Source organism: Balaenoptera acutorostrata, chromosome 2 (assembly GCF_949987535.1).
Source record: "Balaenoptera acutorostrata chromosome 2, mBalAcu1.1, whole genome shotgun sequence".
In the NCBI taxonomy this organism is placed as follows: domain Eukaryota; kingdom Metazoa; phylum Chordata; class Mammalia; order Artiodactyla; family Balaenopteridae; genus Balaenoptera; species Balaenoptera acutorostrata.
The window spans coordinates 153,571,631-153,597,264 of record NC_080065.1 but is presented as its reverse complement, the minus strand read 5'-3'; the positions used below and the strand labels follow the sequence as shown (position 1 = coordinate 153,597,264).

At 40.1% G+C, this 25,634-nt stretch overlaps 1 protein-coding gene across 5 annotated transcripts in view; it reads right to left on the bottom strand.

The window, feature by feature from the left end:
• TENM2 (teneurin transmembrane protein 2) overlaps window positions 1-25,634 on the bottom strand; it is a 1,017,264-nt gene that overhangs the window by 544,553 nt on the left and 447,077 nt on the right. For 2 of the 5 annotated variants that reach the window (XM_057541633.1, XM_057541637.1), the window contains exon 1: window positions 5,204-5,380. The exons of the other annotated variants lie outside the window; for them this stretch is intronic. In XM_057541633.1, the coding sequence (XP_057397616.1) occupies window positions 5,204-5,282 (79 nt within the window). In that variant the 5' untranslated portion in view covers window positions 5,283-5,380. Of the gene's footprint in view, window positions 1-5,203; window positions 5,381-25,634 lie in introns of those variants that run through there. 5 annotated transcript variants of the gene reach the window in all.

Sequence of the window (25,634 nt, the reverse complement as noted above, 5' to 3'; positions counted from 1 at the left end):
ATTCAACCAACTTCGGATGGCAAACAAAATTCACGATCCACGGTTTGTTGAATCCGCAGATGCGGAACCCATGGATACTAAAGGCCGACTGTAGTCAAATCTGCAAACGCGCTTCCTTTTAGCCCACTTCTTCCTTCCCCTTTCCCTACCAGGCTGCTCTTCCCCAGTTTACTCGAGAAAACCTCCCTCTTAACTCTCCACTTGATTTGAGAACTTTAAATGGGCTCTGACAGTACCTGCTAAATACTAGCCACGTGGACATACAGCTATAAAGCATACATGAAAATGTATTGGGTAAAGAGCCTTAAAACCCAGAAAGTAGTATTTTTAGGACTAACTTTCTGACTTGAACTGAAACTGAACTTCAGTTTTCTTTTTGATACTATGCAAGGGTTGGGCTAAATAACGTTTAAGGTTCCATCTACATCTAAATTCTGTGCTAGGAACTATAGGAATAAAAATGAAGGTTAAAGGGACAAAAAAGCAAATGATGTGGCTGGGAAAGAGGGAATTATTGGAGAAACGTGGGAATAAATTAGAGTGATGGTCAGATGATAAAAACTTTCCAAAGCTCAGTATAAGAAAACTCTGGACCCAAAGTCAAGTTAGTTTAGGTTCCAGAAGAGGAGGGAGAATGATTCACTGCTGATTGGGATGATTAGTTTGGCAACAACGTGCAAGACATGGTTAGAAGATTGTTGCCCAAGAAAGGGGGGTTGAGGTGGTGAGGGCCTGGACCCTGGGAGGGATGCTCATTCACTGTTCTTTCATCCAATTAAAACAGAAAATGGGTGACTCTAAGTTCCCTGGGGGCCAGAGCCCTGTTTGTTTATAGGCTTAGCACAGTTTCTAGGAATAACAACAGGTGTTGAATGAATGCATGATTGTTTAAGTTTATAGAAAGTAACATAACTCCATTTTGATACATTGAGAATGAGGGACTACAGATAGTGAAGAGCCAGGGAGGGCTGGTTTTTTTCTTCTTGAGGAAAGAGAAGATGGGCAGTGAAACTGACAGGAGAGTTCAGAAGGTAGACTGAGTTGCTGAGCCAGAAGTCAGGATAATATTTTCAATATTTTGACTTGAAGGTGATAGTAGTATCTAGAAATGAGGGAAGATGGCATACATTCCTGAGAGCACTTTGTGTAGAGGTGATGGTTGAAGCAGGTTGGCTACACCATGGCCACGTCTCAGAGATGGCCCATGATTTAGAGAAACTCCTAAAGAACTACAAACTTAAGTGCTAGAGCCTGAACCGACAAGGCAATTTCTCCACTAATTCCCTTTTGAAGATCATTCATCGTATTTTCCTAATTTTTCCTCCCTTAACCCTATTCTTCAAAATCTACTCATTCAAGAAAGGTTTGTTGAGTATCTCATCTGTAACAAGCACAGTTAAAGATGCTGGAGAAAACGGGGGCCACAGCACAAAGTTCCAGCCCTCACGGAGCTTACTTTTGACAGTAAGAAGGTTAAGGAGGTTAAGAAGTAAATGGAAAAGAGAGTGACTGGTGGAGATGGTGAAATCACTTCAACCAGGGTGGTCAGGGGAGGTTTCTTCAAGGAGGTAACATTTGAGCTCAGACTGAACTTCTCAGATTGATGAGAAAGATGCAGTGCAGCTATAGGGTAGGAATGTGCTGGAAAGAGGAAACAAGAGCTAAGGTTTTCAGATGGGTATGAGCTTGGCATATCTGCAGGGTCTAAAGGAGGCTGGTGTGGCTGGAGCCCCAAAAGTGAAAGGGGTAGTGGGGGCTGATGAGGTCAAAGGGGGAGGGACCACTAAGAAGGAATTAAGAAACAGGTTAGGGATGTTTTTTCTCAGTAAGAGAAAATCAAGATTGTCCTGATCCTTAATCTTGAAGAATAAAGCCCAGAGTACGAACTTCTGGTTGAACTCTTACCAGGTACCTTTCATGAGTCCCTAGGCCCAATAACTGAGGCCAAAGGGTGGCTTTTATCTTGGCAGTTTCCCAATTGTGCTTGCAGAGCTAAGACAGGGATCAAGTAGGACACGGAATAGAAAAGAAAGAAGAGAGATACATGGCATTGTTTCTCAAAGATTGGCTGAGCTGAGGTATAAAGCCACCGGGAAAAGAAATGGGAAATCCTAGCAGAAGGAGAATTGAAGTTATATAGAAAGGGAGATTGAAGGGAAATAGAGTCAACAAAATGTGAATTGACTGCACAATCCAAAAGCAGACAGGAGAAGCATTCTATCAGGTGTGGGTGTGCAAAGTTTCCCAAGTTCCATTCAGTGTATTTCAGAAGCTGCTGTCTTCTGCTGAAATGCAAATGGCCTTGAATTTCTGAGGTCACAATTAGTTGCACACGTTTTTGCCTTCCTGTCTCTGTAACCCCATGTGACTGAATAAATGAAGAGAAGACACTAGCTGGAAAGGCAAAGATACAGACTTGGAAAGTCACTGTCGATTCAGAAAGGGGATTTCTTGGGCAAAGGGGTGGTGAGTGAAAATGGGAGAAACATATGTGTATCCAAACAAAGGCAGCTACCATCCTCCTTTCGGAGTGCCGTGAGCAAGATGGCAGACTTCTAGACCAGCACACCTCACTAATGAGACAAGGCAGAAACCCCTGCGTCTGTTAATCATCTTATGGATTTTATTCTAGCAGCATCTTAGCAAGTTCTCACAGAAAAGGAATAACCATTTTCAAGAGACAAAAGGGTAGGAGCGGGTTACCAAAAATTACTTGTTGCACTTTGCTGGAGTACTACACTGTCATTTTACTGCTCAAGGCAATGTCTCAACTAAGCACTCAGAAGAGGAAAGAATAGAAAACATCAGTGAAACAGGGTGGAAAGTGGTCCTTTATGGCAGCGGTCCCCAACCTTTTTGGCACCAGGGACCGGTTTCATGGAAGACAATTTTTCCACGGATGGGGGCACGGGTGGGATGGTGCAGTCAGTAATGTGAGCGATGGGGAGAGACAGATGAAGCTTTGCTGGCTTGCCCGCTGCTCACCTCCTGCTGTGCGGCCCAGTTCCTAACAGGCCGAGGACCGGTACCGCTTTACGGGGTTTCACCAGTTATCTATTCTGAGCTTTGGGGCAGAGTAGGGGAAAGGGCTAAGTTTTGACTATTACATTTGTGGAAATATGGTCTCTCTTACTGCCTCAACCACCATATCCCCCAAATCAATCATCACCAAGAGAGGCGGAGATGGATGGAAGCCAGCAAAGAGAGGCTCCCAGTCAACAAGATGGAAATCTGGAATGTTGGCCAGCTTTTTCCTATTTACGAAGTCCCTTAAAGTTGCTTAAAAGTGGCTATTTAGGAAGCATCCTGGGGTAGAGACTTTTGCCTCCCCAGGTCTCCAACCTGCACAGAACAAGAATCCCACTAAGAAAAAAACAGGGGAAACTTTGGATCCCTGCTTTCTCTCCCCAAGCCTTTGAGAAAGAGAATTACTGAAGGTCATTGCTCTTAGTCACACAGAATAGCCAGAAGGTATATTTCCATTCTGGTCTGCTTTTCACAGATGACAGAGTGACTCAGTGATTCCAAGCCCTTCATTTTGTAGGTTAAAGAACTGAGGCCCGGAAATAGACGAGCCCCAAATGACAGAGCTAACCTGTGCCCCAGCGCCAGCTAGGACACCATCCCTGGCCTGCTGGCTGTAACGTCATCCTTTGTTTCCTACCCAAGGGAATCTATGAGGGAGAGTGATATTATCACAAGGAATCACCTTACCTCATTTTAATGTAATGTCTATTATTCTCAAATTTCTCCACTTTAATATGAACCTGTTTCCTGTGAAGTACATCATTCTGTCTATAGCATTCATCCTTGTAATCTGAATCGTGTCCCCGTCTCCCCCAAATTCACATGCTGAAGTCCTCACCCCCAGTACTACAGAATGTGACTACAATTGGAAATAGGCCTTTTAAGAGGTGATTAAGTTAAAATGAGGCCATTAGGGTGGGCCCTAATCCAATCTTACAGGTGTCCTTATAAGAAGAGGAAATTTGCACACAGAGACACCAGGGCTGCACACACAGAGGAAAAGGCCATGTGAGGACACAGGGAGAAAACAGCACCTGCAATCCAAGGAGAGAGGCGGCGGGAGAAACCAAACCTGCCAACACCTTGACCTCGGACTTCCAGCCTCCAAAACTGTGGGAAATAAATTTCCATTGTCTAAGCCACCCAGCCTGTGGTATTTTATTATGTCAACCCTACTGAACTCATACAATCCCCTTAATAGATACTTATCGAGCACTTCATGCCAAATCTGTTTTAAGACATCAGGGTTACAATAATGAAGAATCCACCTTTTGTCATGCGTTCCTGGGAATTACAGTCTTGCAAGGGGGAAAGACATCCAATAAGTTGGGTTACTAATAATTACTTAATTAGAGTTACAGTAAGTCTTCTAAAAGAAAATCACCTAGCCCAAGAAGCCACTCTCCTAGGAAGGAAGAGGGTATCAAAAGTGGGAAAAAGCAGATCTGACACGATGTAAACTCAAGTCCAATGTATCACTTCGTGTTCTAACAGCCTCTAATGCTACTTTCTTATTCTTTAAACAATTAGAATGTCACACAGCCTGAAACTTCCACCATGGTATTGCATTGCCAGATACTAAGTGGTCACGCACACCAACCTGTGTTGTGAGTTACGAACAAGATCAAGAACGAAATCATACAAATAACAGAACAAGAAAGAGGAGGCAAATTGGAGCCAGGCTTTCAGAATGGAAGGGTGGATCAACCACAGCAGCCATGACTGCTGGGGCCTCATCTGGTTTCCCTTTGACCTCAGAGGGATACGGATCAGCTTAGAGCCCCCACGAGACTGTCTGCAAAGCATCTCACAGATCAGAGGCAGCCCTGTTCATTCCTGGGAGGTCTCTCTTCAGTGGAGGTCTCACTTTGCCTTACATCTTGCTTGTGTCCTAAAGTGATAGGAAGAACCCTGATAAGGCAGGGACAATTTCTTTGGGTCTTGACTAAATGCTGCCAGGGGTCCTTTCGCAGGGGCAGTGCTACATCAAGAGCCTGGAACAGCCCCTGAGTTCCTGCAGCCACGCCTGCCAAGCTCTTAATTACGTGGAGGCTCCATGGATCATCCGGCTGCCTCCTGCCCGTGTGTCTGGACTCCCTGGCAGGACTGTAGACCACCAGAGGGCTGCATACCCCCACAGGACCGGACCCTCGGCAGGAACACATTAAATACTTGCAGAGTTGAAATGAAGGAGAAGACTGTCTGCAACTGGCGACTTCCCAGCTGAGTTCTCTCTTCCTGGGAGGTATCAGCATGGACCTTCCGATGCAGCAGCCAAACAGTTAAGCCTCTGCCAGAGACAGATTTTTGGACTCCTGGGCTGGGGCGCTGGCTCAGTAGCTGCCGGAGCTCGGTGACAGGCATGTTCTGATCAGAGGAGAGATGCTTCTCACCTCCCAGGGAAACTTGTTGATGAGTAGCCCGCCTCTGTAGGAACCACAGAACCTTGGCAGGGGCTCAGCGGATGAGCCTGGCGTCGAGAGGACCATCATTTTAGACTCGCCCTTTTAAAATGCTTTGATGTGGGAGCTCTTGAAACTGGCTAAGTACCCGGAGGTGAATAATGAACTTAAAAATAGGACATGATCGGGAGTGACAGGGGTTGTCTTTCTGAAAGGCAGAAAGATCTGAATTAGAATCCCAGGTGTGACAGGGACGGCTTCTATGGCCTGGGGCAAATCTCATCAATTCAGCTTCATTTTCGATACCGTTCAGGAGGGAGGCCGGTGCTTCTCTGCAGGCAGGTCGACCCGAGGCTTAACTGGCCTGGCTCACCTTGGCTGGGGAAGGTGGGCTTCCTCACTGGCATTCCACGGTGGGGCTGCTCGGGCTCCTCCTTAGGGCCCCCTGCTTGCTTTTGGCCTTTCTTTTGGCCTCTAGACCTTCAGATTTCAACAACACTCCTCCAGTTCTCTCTGGGGCGACCTCACCTGGAAGTATGCATGCCAGGGAGCCCTTCCTCTTTTCTAAAGCCTTGCTGCAGCACCTCCAGCGTTTCTGTCCCGGGCCCTGATGCTACAGGGGTCCTAGGTGACAGCTGCTAATGCAACACATTTATCAGAGCAGAATTTTTAAGGTTTTCTAACAGCTTTCCATTTCCTCTGAGGAGATGGCATCTTTTACTGAGACCTTAACCTGAAGAAACGAGTGATACCGAATTTGTAAACTGGTTTTACAAAAGAGATATTTTGGTATCTATCTATCTGTGTTGCATTTTTGGCTCCTTTAAAATCATGGACTATAGGCAGATGTCTCTTTTGTGTTCAAATTCCTTCTGATTAGAAGCAGGAATAGATATTGCTAAGTTCCTTTGGTAACATTTATCACATTTATAAAACTTCAATTTTTTTCTCTCTCCTTCCCCCCTAGATTATAAAAGCAGCACAAGAGTGGTCTAGATCTTAATGCTGCATGGCACTTATGTAGGTGCCCAATGAATAACTGATGACTTGATAAGGACTGTTCTGGGAACTTGGTCAACAGTTCTCATATCAAGCCCAGCCCTCCTTTTTAAACAATCTGCTAAGTATTTCTACTTATAAAAGGTTTTGTTTACCAAGTTGCATTTATTTAGTATTGACTTTCGAACCAAAAGAAACTTGACATTTTAGTTAGCCTGTATCGGGAAAGGTACTCATTCCGTTTGGCTTTGTGAAATACTGAAATGACCTTGGGTACCCCTATGTAGTTTTGTTCACCTGTAAATTTTGAGACTCCAACATGGGAATTGGTGGGTAAGATTTATATATTATAGGAAGTTGAACCATAATTTTCAGACACACTGGATATGGCTGCCTGACATACCACAGTATGACTGTAGTGGAACTTCAAAGGAATTGTATTGTTATTATTCTTTTTCTTTATATATTAATGTTTGTTGTCTCTACAAGACTCCAAAGAGAGCCAGATGCACAACGGATATAGCTGGTTAATTTGTCTACACCACACTAAACATCCAGATGCTTGGATACTTGAAGACCCTGTTTCACTGGCATATTCAATTTTTTCTTTAATTAATTAATTAATTTAATTTATTTATTTTTGGCTGTGTTGGGTCTTTGTTGCTGCGCGCGGGCTTTCTCTAGTTGCGGCAAGTGGGGGCTACTCTTCGTTGCGGTGCGCGGGCTTCTCACTGCGGTGGCTTCTCTTGTTGCGGAGCACGGGCTCTAGGCGCGCAGGCTCAGTACTTGTGGCTCGCGGGCTGTAGAGCACAGGATCAGTAGTTTTGGCGCACGGGCTTAGTTGCTCCGCGGCATGTGGGATCTTCCCGGACCAGGGCTCGATCCCGTGTCCCCTGCACTGGCAGGTGGATTCTTAACTCCTGCACCACCAGGGAAGCCCTGGCACGTTCAATTTTCATTGAGAAAACTCAATGCCACTTAGACTAAAACAAAGTGAGTGAATTTCCTTCTAGTTTTGAAGGATAAAAATTGGGTGTGTGCATTGTGGAGAAAGACAGTTGAAGGGAGGAAGGTTAGGAGGGAGGGAGAGAAGGAGAATGAACAGAATTGATTTTTGCAATCACCTCTGCTGTGTGGATCTTCTCTGCCCTACAAAAGAGGGCAGTAGGTCAAGCTCGGTGTTTAATTGCCCCTGTATTCTTAAGGGTGCAGTACAGATTATGCTAATCATCCCACTTAAATAATTCAGACCACATTACTGAAAGCTGCAGAGTCACTCTGAATAATGCAGACAGAACATACTGAGAAACTATGGGAATCCTATAAGTGGTATCTGTTTGGCACAAGAAGAATGAAATGATGAAATAGAGCATTCTTTTCTTTTATCGGCCTAGTTTTTATTAACCGTAATTATTGATATTTACAGTATGCGATCCTTTTACTTGCTTTTTAGATTTTACTGATTGCTCACATTTATTACTGGAAGTGAAGGCCTATGTCTCATACTATTTTATAAGTGGCCTTGAAGACAAGACATGGATCTTCTCGTGTGAGTCCTCACAAGTTAGCTCTATCAGATCTCAAGGATGACATGCCAGATTAGGTGGTAGGAAAAATAAGATCTATGACCAGAACCCCAAAGGGCCAGGAATACTGTTCATGCCCTTTTCAGCAAACAGGGCATCTGTATTTTCGTTTGGTATTGTAATGTGTTCCCCACAAGTGTTTCCTAAGTTATGGAAAACCTCCAAAGCGCATTAGCACATAGTGGAAACATCACCTCTCCAGAGCAGGACACCAAATGCAGGCGAGTCTAACTGCTGTTTGCAGTGAGACAAACCTGGGGTCAAGCTATCACTCCACCCCTTACTAGGTGTGAGATGTGACCTTGGACTTCTACCTCTCTGAACCTTAATTTCCTCACCTGTAAAATGGAAGGATGATTCCTTCCCTGCCTTCTGTGGAAATCATGTATATGCAGCGGCTGGCACATACACTGTCAAAATGTGGTGGCCACTTCTGTTAAGATACTCTGGGATTCTTATTGATCAGCTGGGCAGCGAAGAATGAGATAATGACTTTGAAAATTTGGATAGTTTTCTGGTCTTAAGCAGAGACCCACAGGGCCTTCTGTTTAAAGGAAAAATGTGCTAAGGTTACCAGCTACATGTGTAAGCATATATAAACCAGATTATCAGCTTGTTAAAAACTAGACTTCAGGAGTCAGGGGACAGGCATTCTGGCTCAAGCCTTTCCTCTCTTTGTGTGATTTCAAGAAAGCCTCAACTCCTTTGGATCACAGTTTTCTCATATGTAAAACAGAAGCTTTGGAATAGAGGTAGTGGTGTGCTGGTGCTGACTATTATGGGCTCAAGGGATCCAATTATTATTAGTATCTCTTCCTAATGCCACATTCAGTATCACACTGGTAGCTTGAAATTGGCCGTGGTAAGAACGTTCACACCATGGAAATCAAATTGTCAAACGCTATACACCAGCCTCATCTCGTGCCTCCAGACCTGGTTGTTAACCATTTACCAGCACAGCATTGACAAGACGTTCTTTCAGAACTATCCACATTTAGTTCCTTGATCTTATACTACGTCTGTATGGCTGGCACTTTTACAACAGGTGATCAAAACCAAAAATGGCAGATTGAGTAGCTTCGCTAGTGAGTATCTTTTGACTGCAAGCCATGGAAAACTCAACTCAATGATCTTGAATAATAAAGGAAAAGAATTCAGAAAAGAGTCTAGAAATAGGACAGGCTTCAGAGAGGGTTTAATTCAAAGGTTTGGAACTCGGCTCACATTTCTTTGAGATTCTTTTAGCTCTTCCCTTTTTGGAGGGCCCACTTTCTCTTCAGGCTGGCTTCCCTCTTAGCAGCTAAAACTGGCAGCAGCAGTTTCTGTGCTCACATCTTTACACCCCACAGACTCCCTCTTAGCGGCTCCATCTCCCAGTTCTCATTAAGAGTCCTGAGAGGCTCCTTGGTTGGGCCAGCTTAGGTCAATGACCATGTGGTGAGAAGGACAGAATCCACTGGCAGCCTTAGTCTGTATCTTGGCTTCCTCTCCTGTATCCCCAAGCAGACACAGGGCACAGTTGGCAAGGGGGTGATGAAATCTGATTGTTGCTGAGGGTGAGGGGAATAATCCACAAACGTCTACCACTGCGTGGGAACACGGCTTTTCTCTACGACGCTACCAAGCCAATTTGAAGAATCAAACTGAGGAGACGCTGGGGTTAAAGAAAACAGGGAAAATGATCGCTTTCCCTTTCTACCCCAGGAAAATATTTCCTGATGGGAAAATAAGACTCCAGTGTCAAAAAATTCCAACTAATGCGCACTTTTCACTACAGACCGAGTACCGTACACATCACTGCTTAATGAACAGTGAGAAGTTGACATTGTTAATGTGTTCAGTTACCTGCAACCTTACACAGCCAGAAATGAACAAGGAAGCATCTTCCATTTCAAGGCTGTGGATTTCAGTATCAGTTTGTCATGTTTGGTACATCTACAGCCTGTTTGTGAATCAGAAAGATTGGTTCAGAGCTTCTCCACTCAATGATGGAATAACATTTTCTTGGAAACTCGAACCATGCCATCTATCTCTGTCAGGAAATCGTCCGCGCACAATAAAGTGAAGTGTCACTACATGTCACTAATGAGAAATTTTCTTGTCCTCCTAAGACTTCCAGCCGAGACACAATAAGAAAGTGGCAGAAGAGGGTCTGACCAACAAACTCTAAAAGCTCAACTGAAATTCAAAAAGGCAAACTGTCAACCACTTGGCCGTAAGAAAAAAAAATTCTTGTCATCTTGGAAGTTTTCTTGAAAACAATAACGTATTCAGCTTTTTTTTCCCTCCCTAATTGATCTTAAATCTCATCCCATTGACTAAACAGGGCCTTAAGTGTAAATTTTACACTTTCCAAAGCCTCAGATGCACTTAAGTTTTACATAATGGACATTACATTCACAAGGGTCACATTTCTCCCTGAACAGCTTTAAAAAATTCTAAGAGAAATCTAATTAAAATAAGCACAAACACAGTAATGGCCTAGTGATTTTTATACATCCTGCTTCTGGCAGCTCTCCTAGGTGCTGGTAATGACCACTGGAGGAAAACTAAATACAAAAACACCTCATCTGTCTGCAATTCAACTGTCGTACAGTTTTGTGGATTCAGAGCTCAGTTTCAAAGCAGGAAGCAAGTTTTAAAAGTGACCTCTTAGCAATCAAAATAGATGTCACAAAATCCAAGCCTCCGCTGGACTGTCATTCCTCAGACAAGTAAAGTCCTCATTCATACACTGCTTAATCTTGATTTGCACATAAGATTATCATGCAGGGCTATCAAATTTCCAAAACCTGAACAAACTAGACATAGGCAATTGGAAAAGAGAAGGAGAGAGATTGAAACCAGAAATGCTACAATAGAAGTGAAAAGTGACATTTTATTCATTTAACAAATATTGAATGAGCACCTACTACTTGCCAGGCATTGTGACAAGGTAACAGCATGAAAGCAACAAATGAGATAGCAATACTATAAAAAGAAAAAGAAAAAGAAAACCTCATCAAAATGCAGTAGTCTGGGAGCATTTAGGAGATAAGCAAATAGCCTCAAATATCTTTAAAAAAGTTCTGAGAAACTGATGCTTTAGCAACCACCCGGAGTCCATGAAAAGAAATTCAGTTATACCAAAAACATTCTAGGAAGGCAGAAGCAACATAATATACATATTTTTAAATGATAAAATAGGTTCAATAAACATATTTTTTGTTACAAAGAAAATTAAGCTACTAGCAAGACAACATTTTTCCTGAACATCTGGCGGGCTGAGATTTACCCTATTCTGACCTGGTTCGACCATTAGGAAGTTCAGAGTAAGATAAAGATCAAAGAATAACCTGGTTGAGACCTCAAAAACCTGGATAAATGGTCATGCACCTGATAAAAGACGTTCTCAGAGCACAGACTAGAAAAATCTCCCTCAGCAGGGGCCAGCCAATTTCAGTTCCATGGAATGCATGAAACTCTAACAGAGGCAAACATCTTCCATGTTGTACAAAACTACTGATACAGCTAAAAATTGAACTTTTCCCCTTAGAACTGGCAAAAAAATTTCCAGAGGGTAAAAGCCCATTTTAGTCAACTGGTATGGGGTTTTCATCTGATGTTTTGATATTAAAAGATTATTTGCATCTTCTGAAAGTGAAACAATCAGCTGCACATTGTCCTTGTACATTGCAACTAAGGCTGTTTCTATCAAAAGTATCCCTGCATCCACACAGAAACCAGAGCGACCATATTTCAACACTGTATAGATTACCTTATGACTGAGCAGGCAATTTTGCTGTGAGAAGTATTATGTTGAAACTGTTAGGAATCTAAGTGTATACGTATGTTTCTTATTCTGCTGTCATGTTACATCAATTTAGTAGAGGAGAGGATAAACATAACAGCCAGTTGGGTAAATCCCTCTGGGGAAAAATACAAGTTTAGTCTATTAAGAGAGAGTTTATTTCACTAGTTTTTGGTTCTAGCAATAAAAAAGTCAGTTTCACAAGTGACTTGATTGATAAAATCAATACTTTGAGTATTAATCATAGAAGTTCATGGAATGAACCCCCAACATCTCCAATGTGAACAAAGAAAATCTGAAGAGATGAAACTCTGATGGTTTAGCTCCAGAATCATGGGGGAGTGGGGTAGGAGGGGGAGAGGAGAGCTGTGTCCTATCATATAATGAAGAAACACTATCATCTAGTCATCACAAAAAGCCCTAGAAATTCTACATGATCCACCACCTACAATGATTACTTTCAAATGCTGGATGACACTAAGAACAGGTGTTGATAGAGAAACTCTGGAATGTGGGTCTCTTTTCTGATTTTCAAAGCTAATGACTCACAAACAATATGCAGTAAGAAAGGAGCTTAGAGCTCTAGAGTATTACTCATACATTTGTCTTCCCAGCCTCAGTCGAAACGATCCCAACATCCTTGGTTGACCTCAATTCTGTAAATTGCATAAGTGACCAAAAATTCCCTTCCCTACAACTATTTGGAAACCACAAGATATTTTTCATAAATAGGTTTCTGTAGTATGCTCCAATGAGAACATTTATACTGCAAGACTAGAGTTACTAGCAGTTCCAGTTGAGGGCTATTGAGAAGATGATGGATTTTAGGGTTGTTGCATGGAGAGGGTTATTTCCAGTGGTGGAGAGGCTAAGAAATTAAGACCCATAATAAGAATATTAAGTATCTTCCTAATGGAATGCAATGCTTCTTGCTATCAAAAGCAGAGAGATCAAAATCCTTTTGTAAAAGGAAAACTATCTCAAAAAGAAAAAAGTGAAATCTCCAAATATTTCCCCAAGTACCCACAGCATGGTGGCAGAAATGCCATGTGGCCCTTTATGGCCAGCCAGAAAATGATCTTCACATAGGAGAAGTGTTCGAAGTATAATTTCCTATAAACTGCTAAATTTAAATTTCTGTTGCTAAACAAAACCTACTTTTGACAAATGGAAAAGAAAATCCAACAGATTCAAAAACAGGGGAGAACAAAATAGTCATAAACCTTCCCTCAGGCCTTAGACAGTCATTATTACTTTACCAGGACCATTTTCTAAGCTACAAGAGAAAACTGATTGTTTAAATAATATTATTTAACAATCTCCTGTTAATTGACATTTCCCAGTTGTTGGGTTCACCCAATTACATTAGCCTTTAAACAGCCAGCACACTTCCATAATTTTTAATAAAAATGGCCATTCTGCAAGGTTTAACTTGCTAAATAAGGGTATTCATTTCAATAAAGCAATTAACACACATTTACATAATTTGATATTGTTATTTTAATAGAACACAAGAGCTTTAAAAAGCAGTTTCTAATACAGGAAAGAACAGTGGCTTATTCACATGCAAAAACTAAACTTTAGCTTCCTGATAAAAAGTTAATAATAATAGCTTTTTATATTTTAGAAGTAACTAAAATATACTCTAAGTTCATAGAGAGTTAAGGGCTTGGAAGTGTAACAACTAGACAAGGAGCCAATGGGGGGAAAGGAAGGGAGAGAAGGAGGTCTCTTGGGAATACTAAGAGGCTACTTAGACGTGGAAAATGGTGCCTGGGTTTTCAGTGATGCTTTTGTAATGGAGCAGTTTGGTGAATGTGAAGTACTGAGAAGGATGTTCAGTTAGAGTCCAAGGGGAAGGTAACCAAAGGTAAATTCAACAAAGTAGGGTTATCATTGAAAAGACGCTGCCAACTTTAGATATTTATTGAAATGGCAAGTGTTTGCCTTCTTGATGAGCATGCCCACATTTGAACACATGAGAAGTCTCTCTTCCTGACAACTGCCTAGCAATATCATATGGTCAGCCTGGCCTCGGCTGCACAGATTTTGTTTGGACCTCCTCCTCAGTGTCAAGAGCTGGGCGTTGCCAGGAGTCCTTGTGGTTCCCACCTACATGGGTCCAGGAGCTCATTTTTGTTGGGGGAAGGAGCAGGTGGTGGGAAGACTAATAAGGTTCCAGGCTTCTAGGCTGTAGATGAAACACAGAATGAACCATAGTCTCCCTCAGACACTCCATTTAGAATTAGGAAAACTCATCTAATGCTTGTGTGCAGGCAGGGCTGAGAATCCTTGACTAAAGCAAGGGAGGGAGGGAAGGGAGGTAGTTTCATCTTTCTCAGCTTCCTTGAGATAAATCTCGCCAAAAACAAGGGGTAGGGAATAAATTTGGGTGGAGAAAAAGCATTTTAGAAATATGAACAGTATGTGCAAAGAGCCTCCATCACAGCAATGGCTGTAGCTCCCCCTAGTCAATTAGCCTCCTCCTTTTTAAGTAAACTAGATTTGAAACTGTTACCTGGCACGTTACCTGGAGCCATAATGTTAACACAGTCTAAAAATAAAGCCCACATAAGCTAAGTGACATGCCCAGGGCCTCACAGCATGTTCCCAATGAGAAGTGAATACACAGCATCATTTTTAGTACAAAATGTGTTCATGAAATGTTCGATGAATCTTAATTTAAACCTTGTCCAGTGATGTTGACAAGTCTAGGAATCACAGTGGATGTGAATAGGCATATAATCTACATTACAAGAGTTGAGAGTCTGGATGGTTCAAGATGGTGGTATAGGAAGATCCTGAACTCATCTCCTCCCATGAGCACAGTGAATCTACAACTACACAAGGAATAATTCCTCTGGAAAGGGACCTGAAAACTGGATAAACAGAGCTTCCACAACAAAGGGTAAAAGGACATCAGTGAGACAGGTAGGAGAGGCAGAGATACAGTCTTGCCAAGGAAAAAAACCAGACGCCAGCTGCGGTGATTCACAACCAGTACATGTTACAAAGGTATGGATTTTTCCCTGTGGAGTATTCAAGCTCCACACCAGGCACCCCAACCCTTAGATCTTGCACAGGAGAAATGAGCTCCCCAAATACCTGGCTTTGAAAACTAATGAGGAATATGTCCAGGAAAACTATAGAACTACAGGGAACAGAAAACCTGCTCTTAAAGGGCTTGTGTGATACTCACTTGACCTGAAAACATGCAAAAACACCAGATTGAGAAGGACCAGGACCACAGGTGAAGGGGACCTACTTACTACTCTTGAAGCATCTACTGGAAAGGCAGGAACCAGGTGAGATGTGGCCAAGGACTGAGACACTGGCAGGACCCAATTTTGCAATCTCAGTCTACCTTGCTAATGCTGCCACTGGCAGGCATCATTTTGGAATTCTCCCTCTAAGGTATTAGTGCCCTGCTGAAAGCCCTGCCTATCTCTGCACCTTAGCTGGGCCTCACAGCCAGTGGAATGATAGCCCCACCTGTGAGTGTGGCACAGAAGCCACAGCTGGGCTCTACAGCCAGTCCAGAGGACAAAGCCCACTCACTAATGTCCCGCACCAGCCTTGGCCCTGCCACAACAAGAGGGCACTTGGCTCTGGTAACCAGGTAGGATTGCTCTTCTGAGCCCCACAAAACATCTCTGAAACATGGCTACTCCTTCAAGTCTAGGAAAGATAGCTGATTTACTAAATACATAGAAACAAACACAGAATTAGGCAAAATGAAGAGAAAGAGAGTATGTTTCAGTTGAAAGAACAAGACAAGACCTCAGAAAAAGAACTAAAAGAAATGAAGCTAAGGAATCTACCTGACAGAGTTCAAAGTAATGGTCATAAAGTTGCTCACTGAACTTGGGAGAGTAATTGATGAACTCAGTGAAACTTCAACCAAGAGACTGAAAATACAAGAAAATACCAAACAGAAGTTACAGCTAAGTTGAAAAATAACTAGAGGGGTTCAACAGCAGACTGAATGAGGTAGAAGAACAAACCAGTGAGCTGGAAGACAAAAACAATGGAACTCACCCAGATGGAGCAGCAGAATGAAAAAAAGAATTAAAAAAAATTAAAGATAACTTAAGGGACATTTGGGACAACATCAGGCAGACAACATTCACATTATAGGGTTCCCAGAAAGAAAAGAGAGAGAGAATGAGCCAGAAAAACTATTTCAAGATACAGGGGCTAAAACCTTCCCTAATCTGGGGAAGAAAACAAACATCTAGGTCCAGGAAGCCCAGAAAGTTCCAAATGAGATAAACCCAAAGAGTCACATATTAAGACACATGTAATTAAAGTGGTAAAAGTTAAGGATAAAGAGAACAACATGTTACATACCAGGGTAACCCCCTAAGGCTATCAGCAGATTTTTCATCAGAAATTCTACAGGCTAGAAGGGAGTGTCATGACATATTAAAAGTGCTGAAAGGAAAAAACAAAAACAAAAACTTTCAACTAAGAATTCTCTACCAAGCAAGCTTATCCTTCAGAATTGAAGGAGAGATCAAGAGTTTTCCAGATAAGCAAAAGCTAAAAGAGTTCATCACCATTAAACCAGCCCTACAAGAAATAGTAAGGGGATTTCTTCAAGCTGAAAAGAAATGGCACTAATAATAAGAAAACATACAAAAGCAAAAATCTCACTGGAAAAGGTAAATATATAAAGGTAGTGGATCAATCACTTACAAAGCAAGTATGAAGGTTAAAAGACAAAAATAGTAAAATTAAAATTACAATAATCAGTTAAGGGATGCATAAAATGAGACGTAAAATGTGTCAGCAAAATATAAAACAAGTGGGGAGTAAAAAGATAAAGCTTTAGAATGTGTTCAAATGTAAGTTGCTACCAACTTAAAACAAGCTAGTATTTGCATATGTGAACCTCACGGTCACCACAAAGAAAAGACAGTAAAAAAAACAAAAGAAAATTTGAAAGCAATCTAAACATATAACAAACCACCAAAACACAAGGGAACAGAGAAAGAACAGAAAGGAATTACAAAAACAGGCAGAAAACAATGAACAAAATGGCAATAAGCACCTACCTATCAATAATTAATTTAAATGTAAATGGATAAATAAAGCAAATATTAATATACTTAAAGGAAAAAACTGAAAGAGATACAATCATAGTAGGAGATGTTAACACCCCACTTACATCAATGGATAGACCCTCCAGACAAAAAATCAATAAGGAAACATCAGACTTAGATGACATATTAGACCAATTGATTTAATAGATATGTGCAGAACATTCTATCCAAAAGTAGAAAAATATACATTCTTCTCTAGTGTGCATGAAACATTTTCCAGGATAAGTAGATCAAATGTTAGGTCAGAAAAAAGTCTCAGTTAATTCAAGAAGACTGAAATCATACCAAGTATCCTGTTTGACCACAATGATATGAAACTAAAAATCACAAGAAAAAAAATGGGAAAACCCACAAAAACATGAAGATTGCATGTTACTGAACAGCCAATGGGTCATGGAAGAAATCAAAGGAGAAATTAAAAAATACCTAGAGACAAATTAAAACAGAAATATGACATACCAAAATCTATGAGATGCAGCAAAAGTGATCCTAAGAGGGACGTTCATAGCAATACAGGCCTACCTTAAATAAGAAATATCCCTCCCCATCCCAAATCTAACTTTATACTGAAAAAGGAACTAGAAAAAGAAGAATAAATGCACCTCAAATAGCAGAAGGAAGGAAATACAAAAATCACAGCAGAAAAATTAAAATAGACTAAAAGACAATAGAAAAGATCAATGAAACTAAGAGCTGGTTCTTTACAAGGTAAAATTGACCAATTTTTAGCTAGACTGACCAAGAAAAAAGGAGAGGATGCAAATTAAATCTGAAATAAGAGAGGTGAAATTACAAGTGATACCACAGAAGTACAAAGGATTCTGAGAGACCACTATGAACAATTATACACCAAAAAATTGGACAACCTGGACGAGATGTATAAGTTCCTAGGGATATACAATCTTCCAAGACTGAATCATGAAGAAATGAAAAATCTGAATAGAAGGATTACTACTAAGGAGATTGGGTCAGTAATAAAAAAAAAAAAAAATCTCCCAACAAACAAAGCCCAGGACTAGACAGCTTCACTGGAGAATTCTACCAAATATTCAAAGATTTAATGCCTATCATTTTCAAACTCTTCCAAAAAATTGTAGAGGATGGAAACCTTCCATACAAATGTTATGTAGTCAGCATTACCCTCCCTGATAACAAACCCAGACAAGGACACCACAAAAAAAGAAATGAGAGGCCAATATCCTTGATGAACATAGATGCAAAAATCCTCAATGAACTATTAGCAAACTGAATACAACAATACATTAAAAGGATCATACAACAAGATCAAGTGGGATTTATTCCAGGGATGCAAGGACGGTTCAATGAAAGCAAATCAATCAGCGTGATACACCATATTAACAAAATAAAGGATAAAAATCATATGATCATCTCAACAGAAACAGAAAAAACACTTGACAAAATTCAACATCCATTTATGATAAACTCTGAACAAAGTGTGTAGAGAGGGTACATACCTCAACATTATAAAGGCCATATATGAAAAACCCAGAGGCAATATCATATTCAATGGTGAAAAGCTGAAAGCCTTTCCTTTAAGATCAGGAATAAGACAAGTATGCTCACCCTGTTACTTTTATTCAAAATAGTATTGGAAGTCCTAGCCACAGAAATTAGGCAAGAAAAAGAAATAAAAGGCATCCAAATTGGAAAGAAAGAGGTAAAATTGTCACTATTTGCAGATGACATGATACTGTATACAGAAAGCCCTACAGCCTGCACCCAAAAACTGCAAGAACTAATAAACAAATCATTAAAGTCACAGGATACAAAAATCAATATACAGAAATATGTGATGTTTCTATATACTAACAGCAAACTATCAGAAAGAGAAATTAAGAAAACAATTCAATTTACAATTGCATCAAAAAGAATAAAATATCTAGGAATGAATTTAACCAAGGAGGTGAAAACTACACACTGAAAAATATAAAGACACTGATGAAAGAAATTGGAGAAGACACAATAGGAAGATGTTCCATGCTCACGGATTGTAATAATTAATATTGTCAAAATATCCAGAGTACCCAAAGCAAATCTCAGATTCAAAGCAATATCAAAATTCCAACAGCGTATTTCACAGAACTAGAACAAATAATTCTAAAATTTGTATGGAACCTCAAAAGACCCCGAATAGCCAAAACAATCTTGAGAAAGAAGAGCAAAGCTGAATGTGTCATGCTGCCTGATTGCAAACTATTCTACAAAACTACAGTCATCAAAACAGCATGGTATTGGCACAGAAACAGACACACAGGTCAATGGAACAGAATTAAGGGCCCAGAAATAAACCCACATATATATAAACAATTAATTTATGACTAAAGAGCAAAGAACATACCGTGGAGAAAGGATGGTCTTCTCAATGAATGGTGCTGGGAAAACTAGTCAGCAACATGCAAAAGAATGAAACTAGACCATTACCTTATACCATATAAAAAATTAACTCAAAATGGGTAAGATTCGACTGTAAGACCTGAAATCATAAAATTCCTAAAGCAAAACATAGGTGGAAACCTCACTAATAGCAGTTTCAGCAATGGTTTTGTGGATCTGACTCTAAAGGCAAGGGAAACAAAAGCAAAAATAAACAAATAGGATTACTTCAAACTAAAAACCTTCAGCACAGTGAAGGAAACCATCATCAAAACAAAATGGCAGCCTACTTAATGGGAGAATATCTTTTCAAATCATATATCCAATAAGGGGTTAATGTCTAAAATATATAAAGAACTCACACAACTAGACAACAACAAAAAAGAAACCACCTGATTAAAAAATGGGCAGAGGATCTGTATAGAATTTTTCCAAAGACAACATACAGATAGCCAACAGGCACATGAAAAGGTGAACAAAATCACTAAGTATCAAGGAAATGCAAATCAAAACCATAATGCTGTATCACCTTATACTTGTTAGAATGGCTATTATCAAAAAGACAAGGAATAACAAATGCTGGAGAGGACGTGGAGACAGGGAATCCCTGTGCACTGTGGTGGGAATATAAATTGTTGCAGCCACTATGAAAAATAGCATGGAGTTTCTTCAAAAAAAATTAAGAACAGAACTACCATACGACCCAGCTATTCCTAGTATGTATCCAAAGGCCATGAAAACACTAATTAGAAAAGATATATGAACCCCTATGTTTACTGCAGCATTATTTACAATAGCCAAGATATGGAAACAACTGAAGTGTCCATCAATGAATGAATGCATAAAGAAGATATAAACACAATGGAATACTACTCAGCCATAAAAAAATGAAAGTCTGTCATTTGCAACAACATGGATGGACCTTGAAGTTATTAAGCTAAGTGAAATAAGTCAGAAACACAAAAAAATAACTACCATCTGATTTCACTCATATGTGGAATCTAAAAAAAACTAAACAAACGAACAAAGAAAATAAAAACAAATGCATTGATACAGAGATCAAACTAGTGGTTACCAGAGGGGGAGTGAGTTGGGGAGTACAGGAAATCAGTGAAGGGTGGGAGGTCAACTTTTTGGTGATAGATGGCAATTAGACTTGTGGCGGTGATCACTTTGTAGTGTATACAGGTGCCAAATTATCATGCTGTGCACCTGAAACTTATATAATATACAAAACAAACAAAAAGAGTTGAGAGCCTCTTCACTCTCTACCCCAGTTGATAAATTGCTGATCTAGGAAGTAGTGTTTGATTTAGGTGGGACTCAGCAGATGCCGGTGGGAGTCCTAACAAGATCTTCGAAAAGCCATGTCAGCATATTAATGGAGTCATTACTGATTCAGCAAGCTTTACTTTGGGTCGAGTTGGAGGCTTCACTTCGGTAACCATTTAAAATTTAAAACACACAAGTTTTGCATTGGCACCGCTGGGATTTTCTTCAATAAAACATATTTATTAACCGCTCATGAAGACTTATTCTTTCAATTAATTACTAACAATAGAAATTCAAAGCAATCGATTCTACAGGACGAAATTGAAAGCTAGGGGAGTTTAGGACGGTTAGAGGCACCCACGGTCATTAGCAAGCCCCCAGAATGAGAGGCACAGTACTGACATAGATTGCCAGAGTTTGGAATGGTTCTATTCAAAAAAAAGGGAGAAAAAAGAAAAGGGGAAAAAAGAAAAGAAATAAAAGAAGTTCTTCTGCTATTATTATTTATGAATACTGGTATGATCAAATTGGATTTTTGGACTATGTAGATCATGAAGCTAGACTTCAAGTAGTGAAGAGTTTATCTACTACTTTTTCAGAGGCATTTGATTTAAAGGCTCCTTTTAAATTCAGCAAATGCTTCCTGAGTACTTGCTGTATGCCATGCAGTGTGCCCTGCATGGGGGATTTAAAGAAGAACCTCATAGTCAAAATGCCTGCCCCCATTAGCTAACAATCTAGTTGGGGGGCTAGACAGGCAGCAATGACAATGGAGCAGGATAATTCTGAGACAGACAGAGGGGCCCTGTGAGGGCACCTAACTAGACAGGGCAATAGGGTGGACATGGAAATGTAGTCCTTGGGAAATGACTTAAGCTGGGACTTAAAGGCTGAGTAGAAATTAGTTTGGTAAAAGCACAGGGGAAGAAGTTGGGTGGAGGAAGGGCGCTTTAGGCAAATGTGACAGCATGAGACAAAGAGAGCAAGGATTCTCTGAGGAAAGGAAAGAAAGAAGGTGAGGTGATGGTAGGAAGCAGCAGGAGATATACTTAGAAAAATAAATAAGGGGCAAAAAGTAAAGAAGCCCCTAGATCACTCAGGGCAGTGGGAAGCCAAGCAAAGATGTGAAAGCAGGGAGCAAAGGGGCAGATTTGCATTTGAGAAGACCTCATTAGGAAGCTGCTGCAGAAATACAGTGAGGGACGGTGGAGTCTGATAGTGTAGTAGTGGGGATAAAACAATTATATGTACATTAGAGGTACATAGCCTGTAAATCCATACAACTTGGGCCTAATTAATAAGCATTTAGAATGAGGCATAATACATAGTCACCAGCGTTCAGTAAGTATTTGTTGCGAGAACAAACAAATATGCCCGATTAATGAAAACACTTATTATTTAAAGATTTCCAAAGGAGACCTTCAGATCCTTTTTTTTACTCACATAGGCTTTCAGGAAATATATATACTAGGAATTTTTTCAAAACATATTTTTCTTGAAGATATCCAAACTAAAGTATCTCTTTTTAAATAGCACGACTCATTTTGTACCATATTATGGGCGTTATGCTTGCCTTAATCCAAGGGAAAATGCTTGACCATATTTTGGATTAAAGAGTTATCAGATTTTAATAATAATTAATTTTCTGTGCCTTTAATTAAAATCGTGGTTGATAATAAATGCAAATTAGCACAAACACAACAAACTACTTGAATATACCTTTGTTCATGCCCTTTATTTTAATGGAGAATAAATACAGTCCTTCTACTTGGAAAATTTAAATTTGAAAGAGAAGGAGAAAATTTTAATTTATCAGACAATTACTAGGTGCCAGAAGCAGGGGTGAGATGATTCCTCCAGGCACGCTTTGCCATGGCGCTCCCTACACGAGCCACCTTTGCTAACATCTCGGAGCCCATTTAGAACCACGCTCACTACAACTTTAGCCATGACAGCCACCTTTCTGGTCCCTGAACGACCTAGCTCCCAGCCACCGCAGGGACTTTGAACTTACTGTTATCCCTACGTGGAAAATTATTTCCTAGAACCTTTGCGTTTGATTCTTCTCAGCACAAAGAATAGTCTTCTCTGACAGTTCCATCTTAAGTGGTATCCTTCTGTCCCCCACGTCTACCTTCTCTAATTCATCACCCTAGTGGTTTTTTTTTTTTTAAACACTTACCACTCATTGAAAATACCTTACTAAATTATGTATCTCCTTCCTACTTTACTATCTATCTCCCCCCACTCCCAATAGACTGAAAGCTACATGAAGACAGGCATCTTATTTGTCTAGTACATCACTCTTCCCCTAGCACCTAGGTGATGCCTGAACCATATTAGGTGCTCAAGAAAATATTAAATAAATAAATGTGAACTTTACAAAGTTGATTAAAAAAAAAAAATCCCATTTCATACATGAAGACATTCAGAGAGGTTAAGAAACTTGCCCAGAGATAGCCTCAACCACCAGAGGGCAGACAGCAGAAGCAAGAAAAACTACAATCCCGCAGCCTGTGGAACAAAAACCACAGTTACAGAAAGCTAGACAAGATGAAAAGGCAGAGGGCTATGTACCAGATGAAGGAACAAGAAAAAACCCCAGAAAAACAACTAAATGAAGAGGAGATAGGCAACCTTCCAGAAAAAGAATTCAGAATAATGAAAGTGAAGATGATCCAGGACCTCGGAATAAGAATGGAGGCAAAGATTGAGAAGATGCAAGAAATGATTAACAAAGACCTAGAAGAATTAAAGAACAAACAAACAGAGATGACCAATACAATAACTGAAATGAAAACTACACTAGAAGGAATCAATAGCAGAATAACTGAGGCAGAAGAACGGATAAGTGACCTGGAAGACAGAATGGTGGAATTCACTGCTGCGGAACAGACTAAAGAAAAAAGAATGAAAAGAAATGAAGACAGCCTAAGAGACCTCTGGGACAACATTAAATGCAACAACATTCACATTATAGGGGTCCCAGAAGGAGAAGAGAGAGAGAAAGGACCAGAGAAAATATTTGAAGAGATTATAGTCGAAAACTTCCCTAACATGGGAAAGGAAATAGCCACCCAAGTCCAGGAAGCGCAGAGAGTCCCATACAGAATAAACCCAAGGAGAAACATGCCGAGACACATAGTAATCAAAATGGCAAAAATTAAAGACAAAGAAAAATTATTGAAAGCAGCAAGGGAAAAACGACAAATAACATACAAGGGAACTCCCATAAGGTTAACAGCTGATTTCTCAGCAGAAACTCTACAAGCCAGAAGGGAGTGGCATGATATACTTAAAGTGATGAAAGGGAAGAACCTACAACCAAGATTACTCTACCTGGCAAGGATCTCATTTAGATTTGATGGAGAAATCAAAAGCTTTACAGACAAGCAAAAGCTAAGAGAATTCAGCACCACGAAACCAGCTCTACAACAAATGCTAAAGGAGCTTCTCTAAGTGGGAAACACAAGAGAAGAAAAGGACCTACAAAAACAAACCCAAAACAATTAAGAAAATGGTCATAGGAACATACATATCGATAATTACCTTAAATGTGAATGGATTAAATGCCCCAACCAAAAGACATAGACTGGCTGAATGGATACAAAAACAAGACCCATATATATGCTGTCTACAAGAGACCCACTTCAGACCTAGGGACACATACAGACTGAAAGTGAGGGGATGGAAAAAGATATTCCATGCAAATGGAAATCAAAAGAAAGCTGGAGTAGCTATACTCATATCAGATAAAATAGACTTTAAAATAAAGAATGTTACAAGAGACAAGGAAGGACACTACATAATGATCCAGGGATCAATCCAAGAAGAAGATATAACAATTATAAATATATATGCACCCAACATAGGAGCACCTCAATACATAAGGCAACTGCTAACAGCTCTAAAAGAGGAAATCGACAGTAACACAATAATAGTGGGGGACTTGAACACCTCACTTACACCAATGGACAGATCATCCAAAATGAAAATAAATAAGGAAACAGAAGCTTTAAATGACACAATAGAGCAGATAGATTTAATTGATATATATAGGACATTCCATCGAAAAACAGCAGATTACACGTTCTTCTCAGGTGCGCACGGAACACTCTCCAGGATAAATCACATCTTGGGTCACAAATCAAGCCTCAGTAAATTTAAGAAAATTGAAATCATATCAAGCATCTTTTCTGACCACAACGCTATGAGATTAGAAATGAATTACAGGGAAAAAAACGTTAAAAAGACAAACACATGGAGGCTAAACAATACGTTACTAAATAACCAAGAGATCACTGAAGAAATCAAAGAGGAAATAAAAAAATACCTAGAGACAAATGACAATGAAAACACGACGACCCAAAACCTATGGGATGCAGCAAAAGCAGTTCTAAGAGGGAAGTTTATAGCTATACAAGCCTACCTAAAGAAACAAGAAAAATCTCAAGTAAACAATCTAACCTTACACCTAAAGAAACTAGAGAAAGAAAAACAAACAAAACCCAAAGTTAGTAGAAGGAAAGAAATCATAAAGATCAGAGCAGAAATAAATGAAATAGAAACAAAGAAAACAATAGCAAAGATCAATAAAACTAAAAGTTGGTTGTTTGAGAAGATAAACAAAATTGATAAGCCATTAGCCAGACTCATCAAGAAAAAGAGGGAGAGGACTCAAATCAATAAAATCAGAAATGAAAAAGGAGAAGTTACAACAGACACCGCAGAAATACAAAGCATCCTAAGAGCCTACTACAAGCAACTTTATGCCAATAAAATGGACAACCTGGAAGAAATGGACAAATTCTTAGAAAGGTATAACCTTCCAAGACTGAACCAGGAAGAAACAGAAAATATGAACAGACCAACCACAAGCACTGAAATTGAAACTGTGATTAAAAATCTTCCAAGAAACAAAAGTCCAGGACCAGATGGCTTCACAGGTGAATTCTATCAAACATGTAGAGAAGAGCTAACACCCATCCTTCTCAAACTCTTCCAAAAAATTGCAGAGGAAGGAACACTCCCAAACTCATTCTATGGGGCCACCATCACC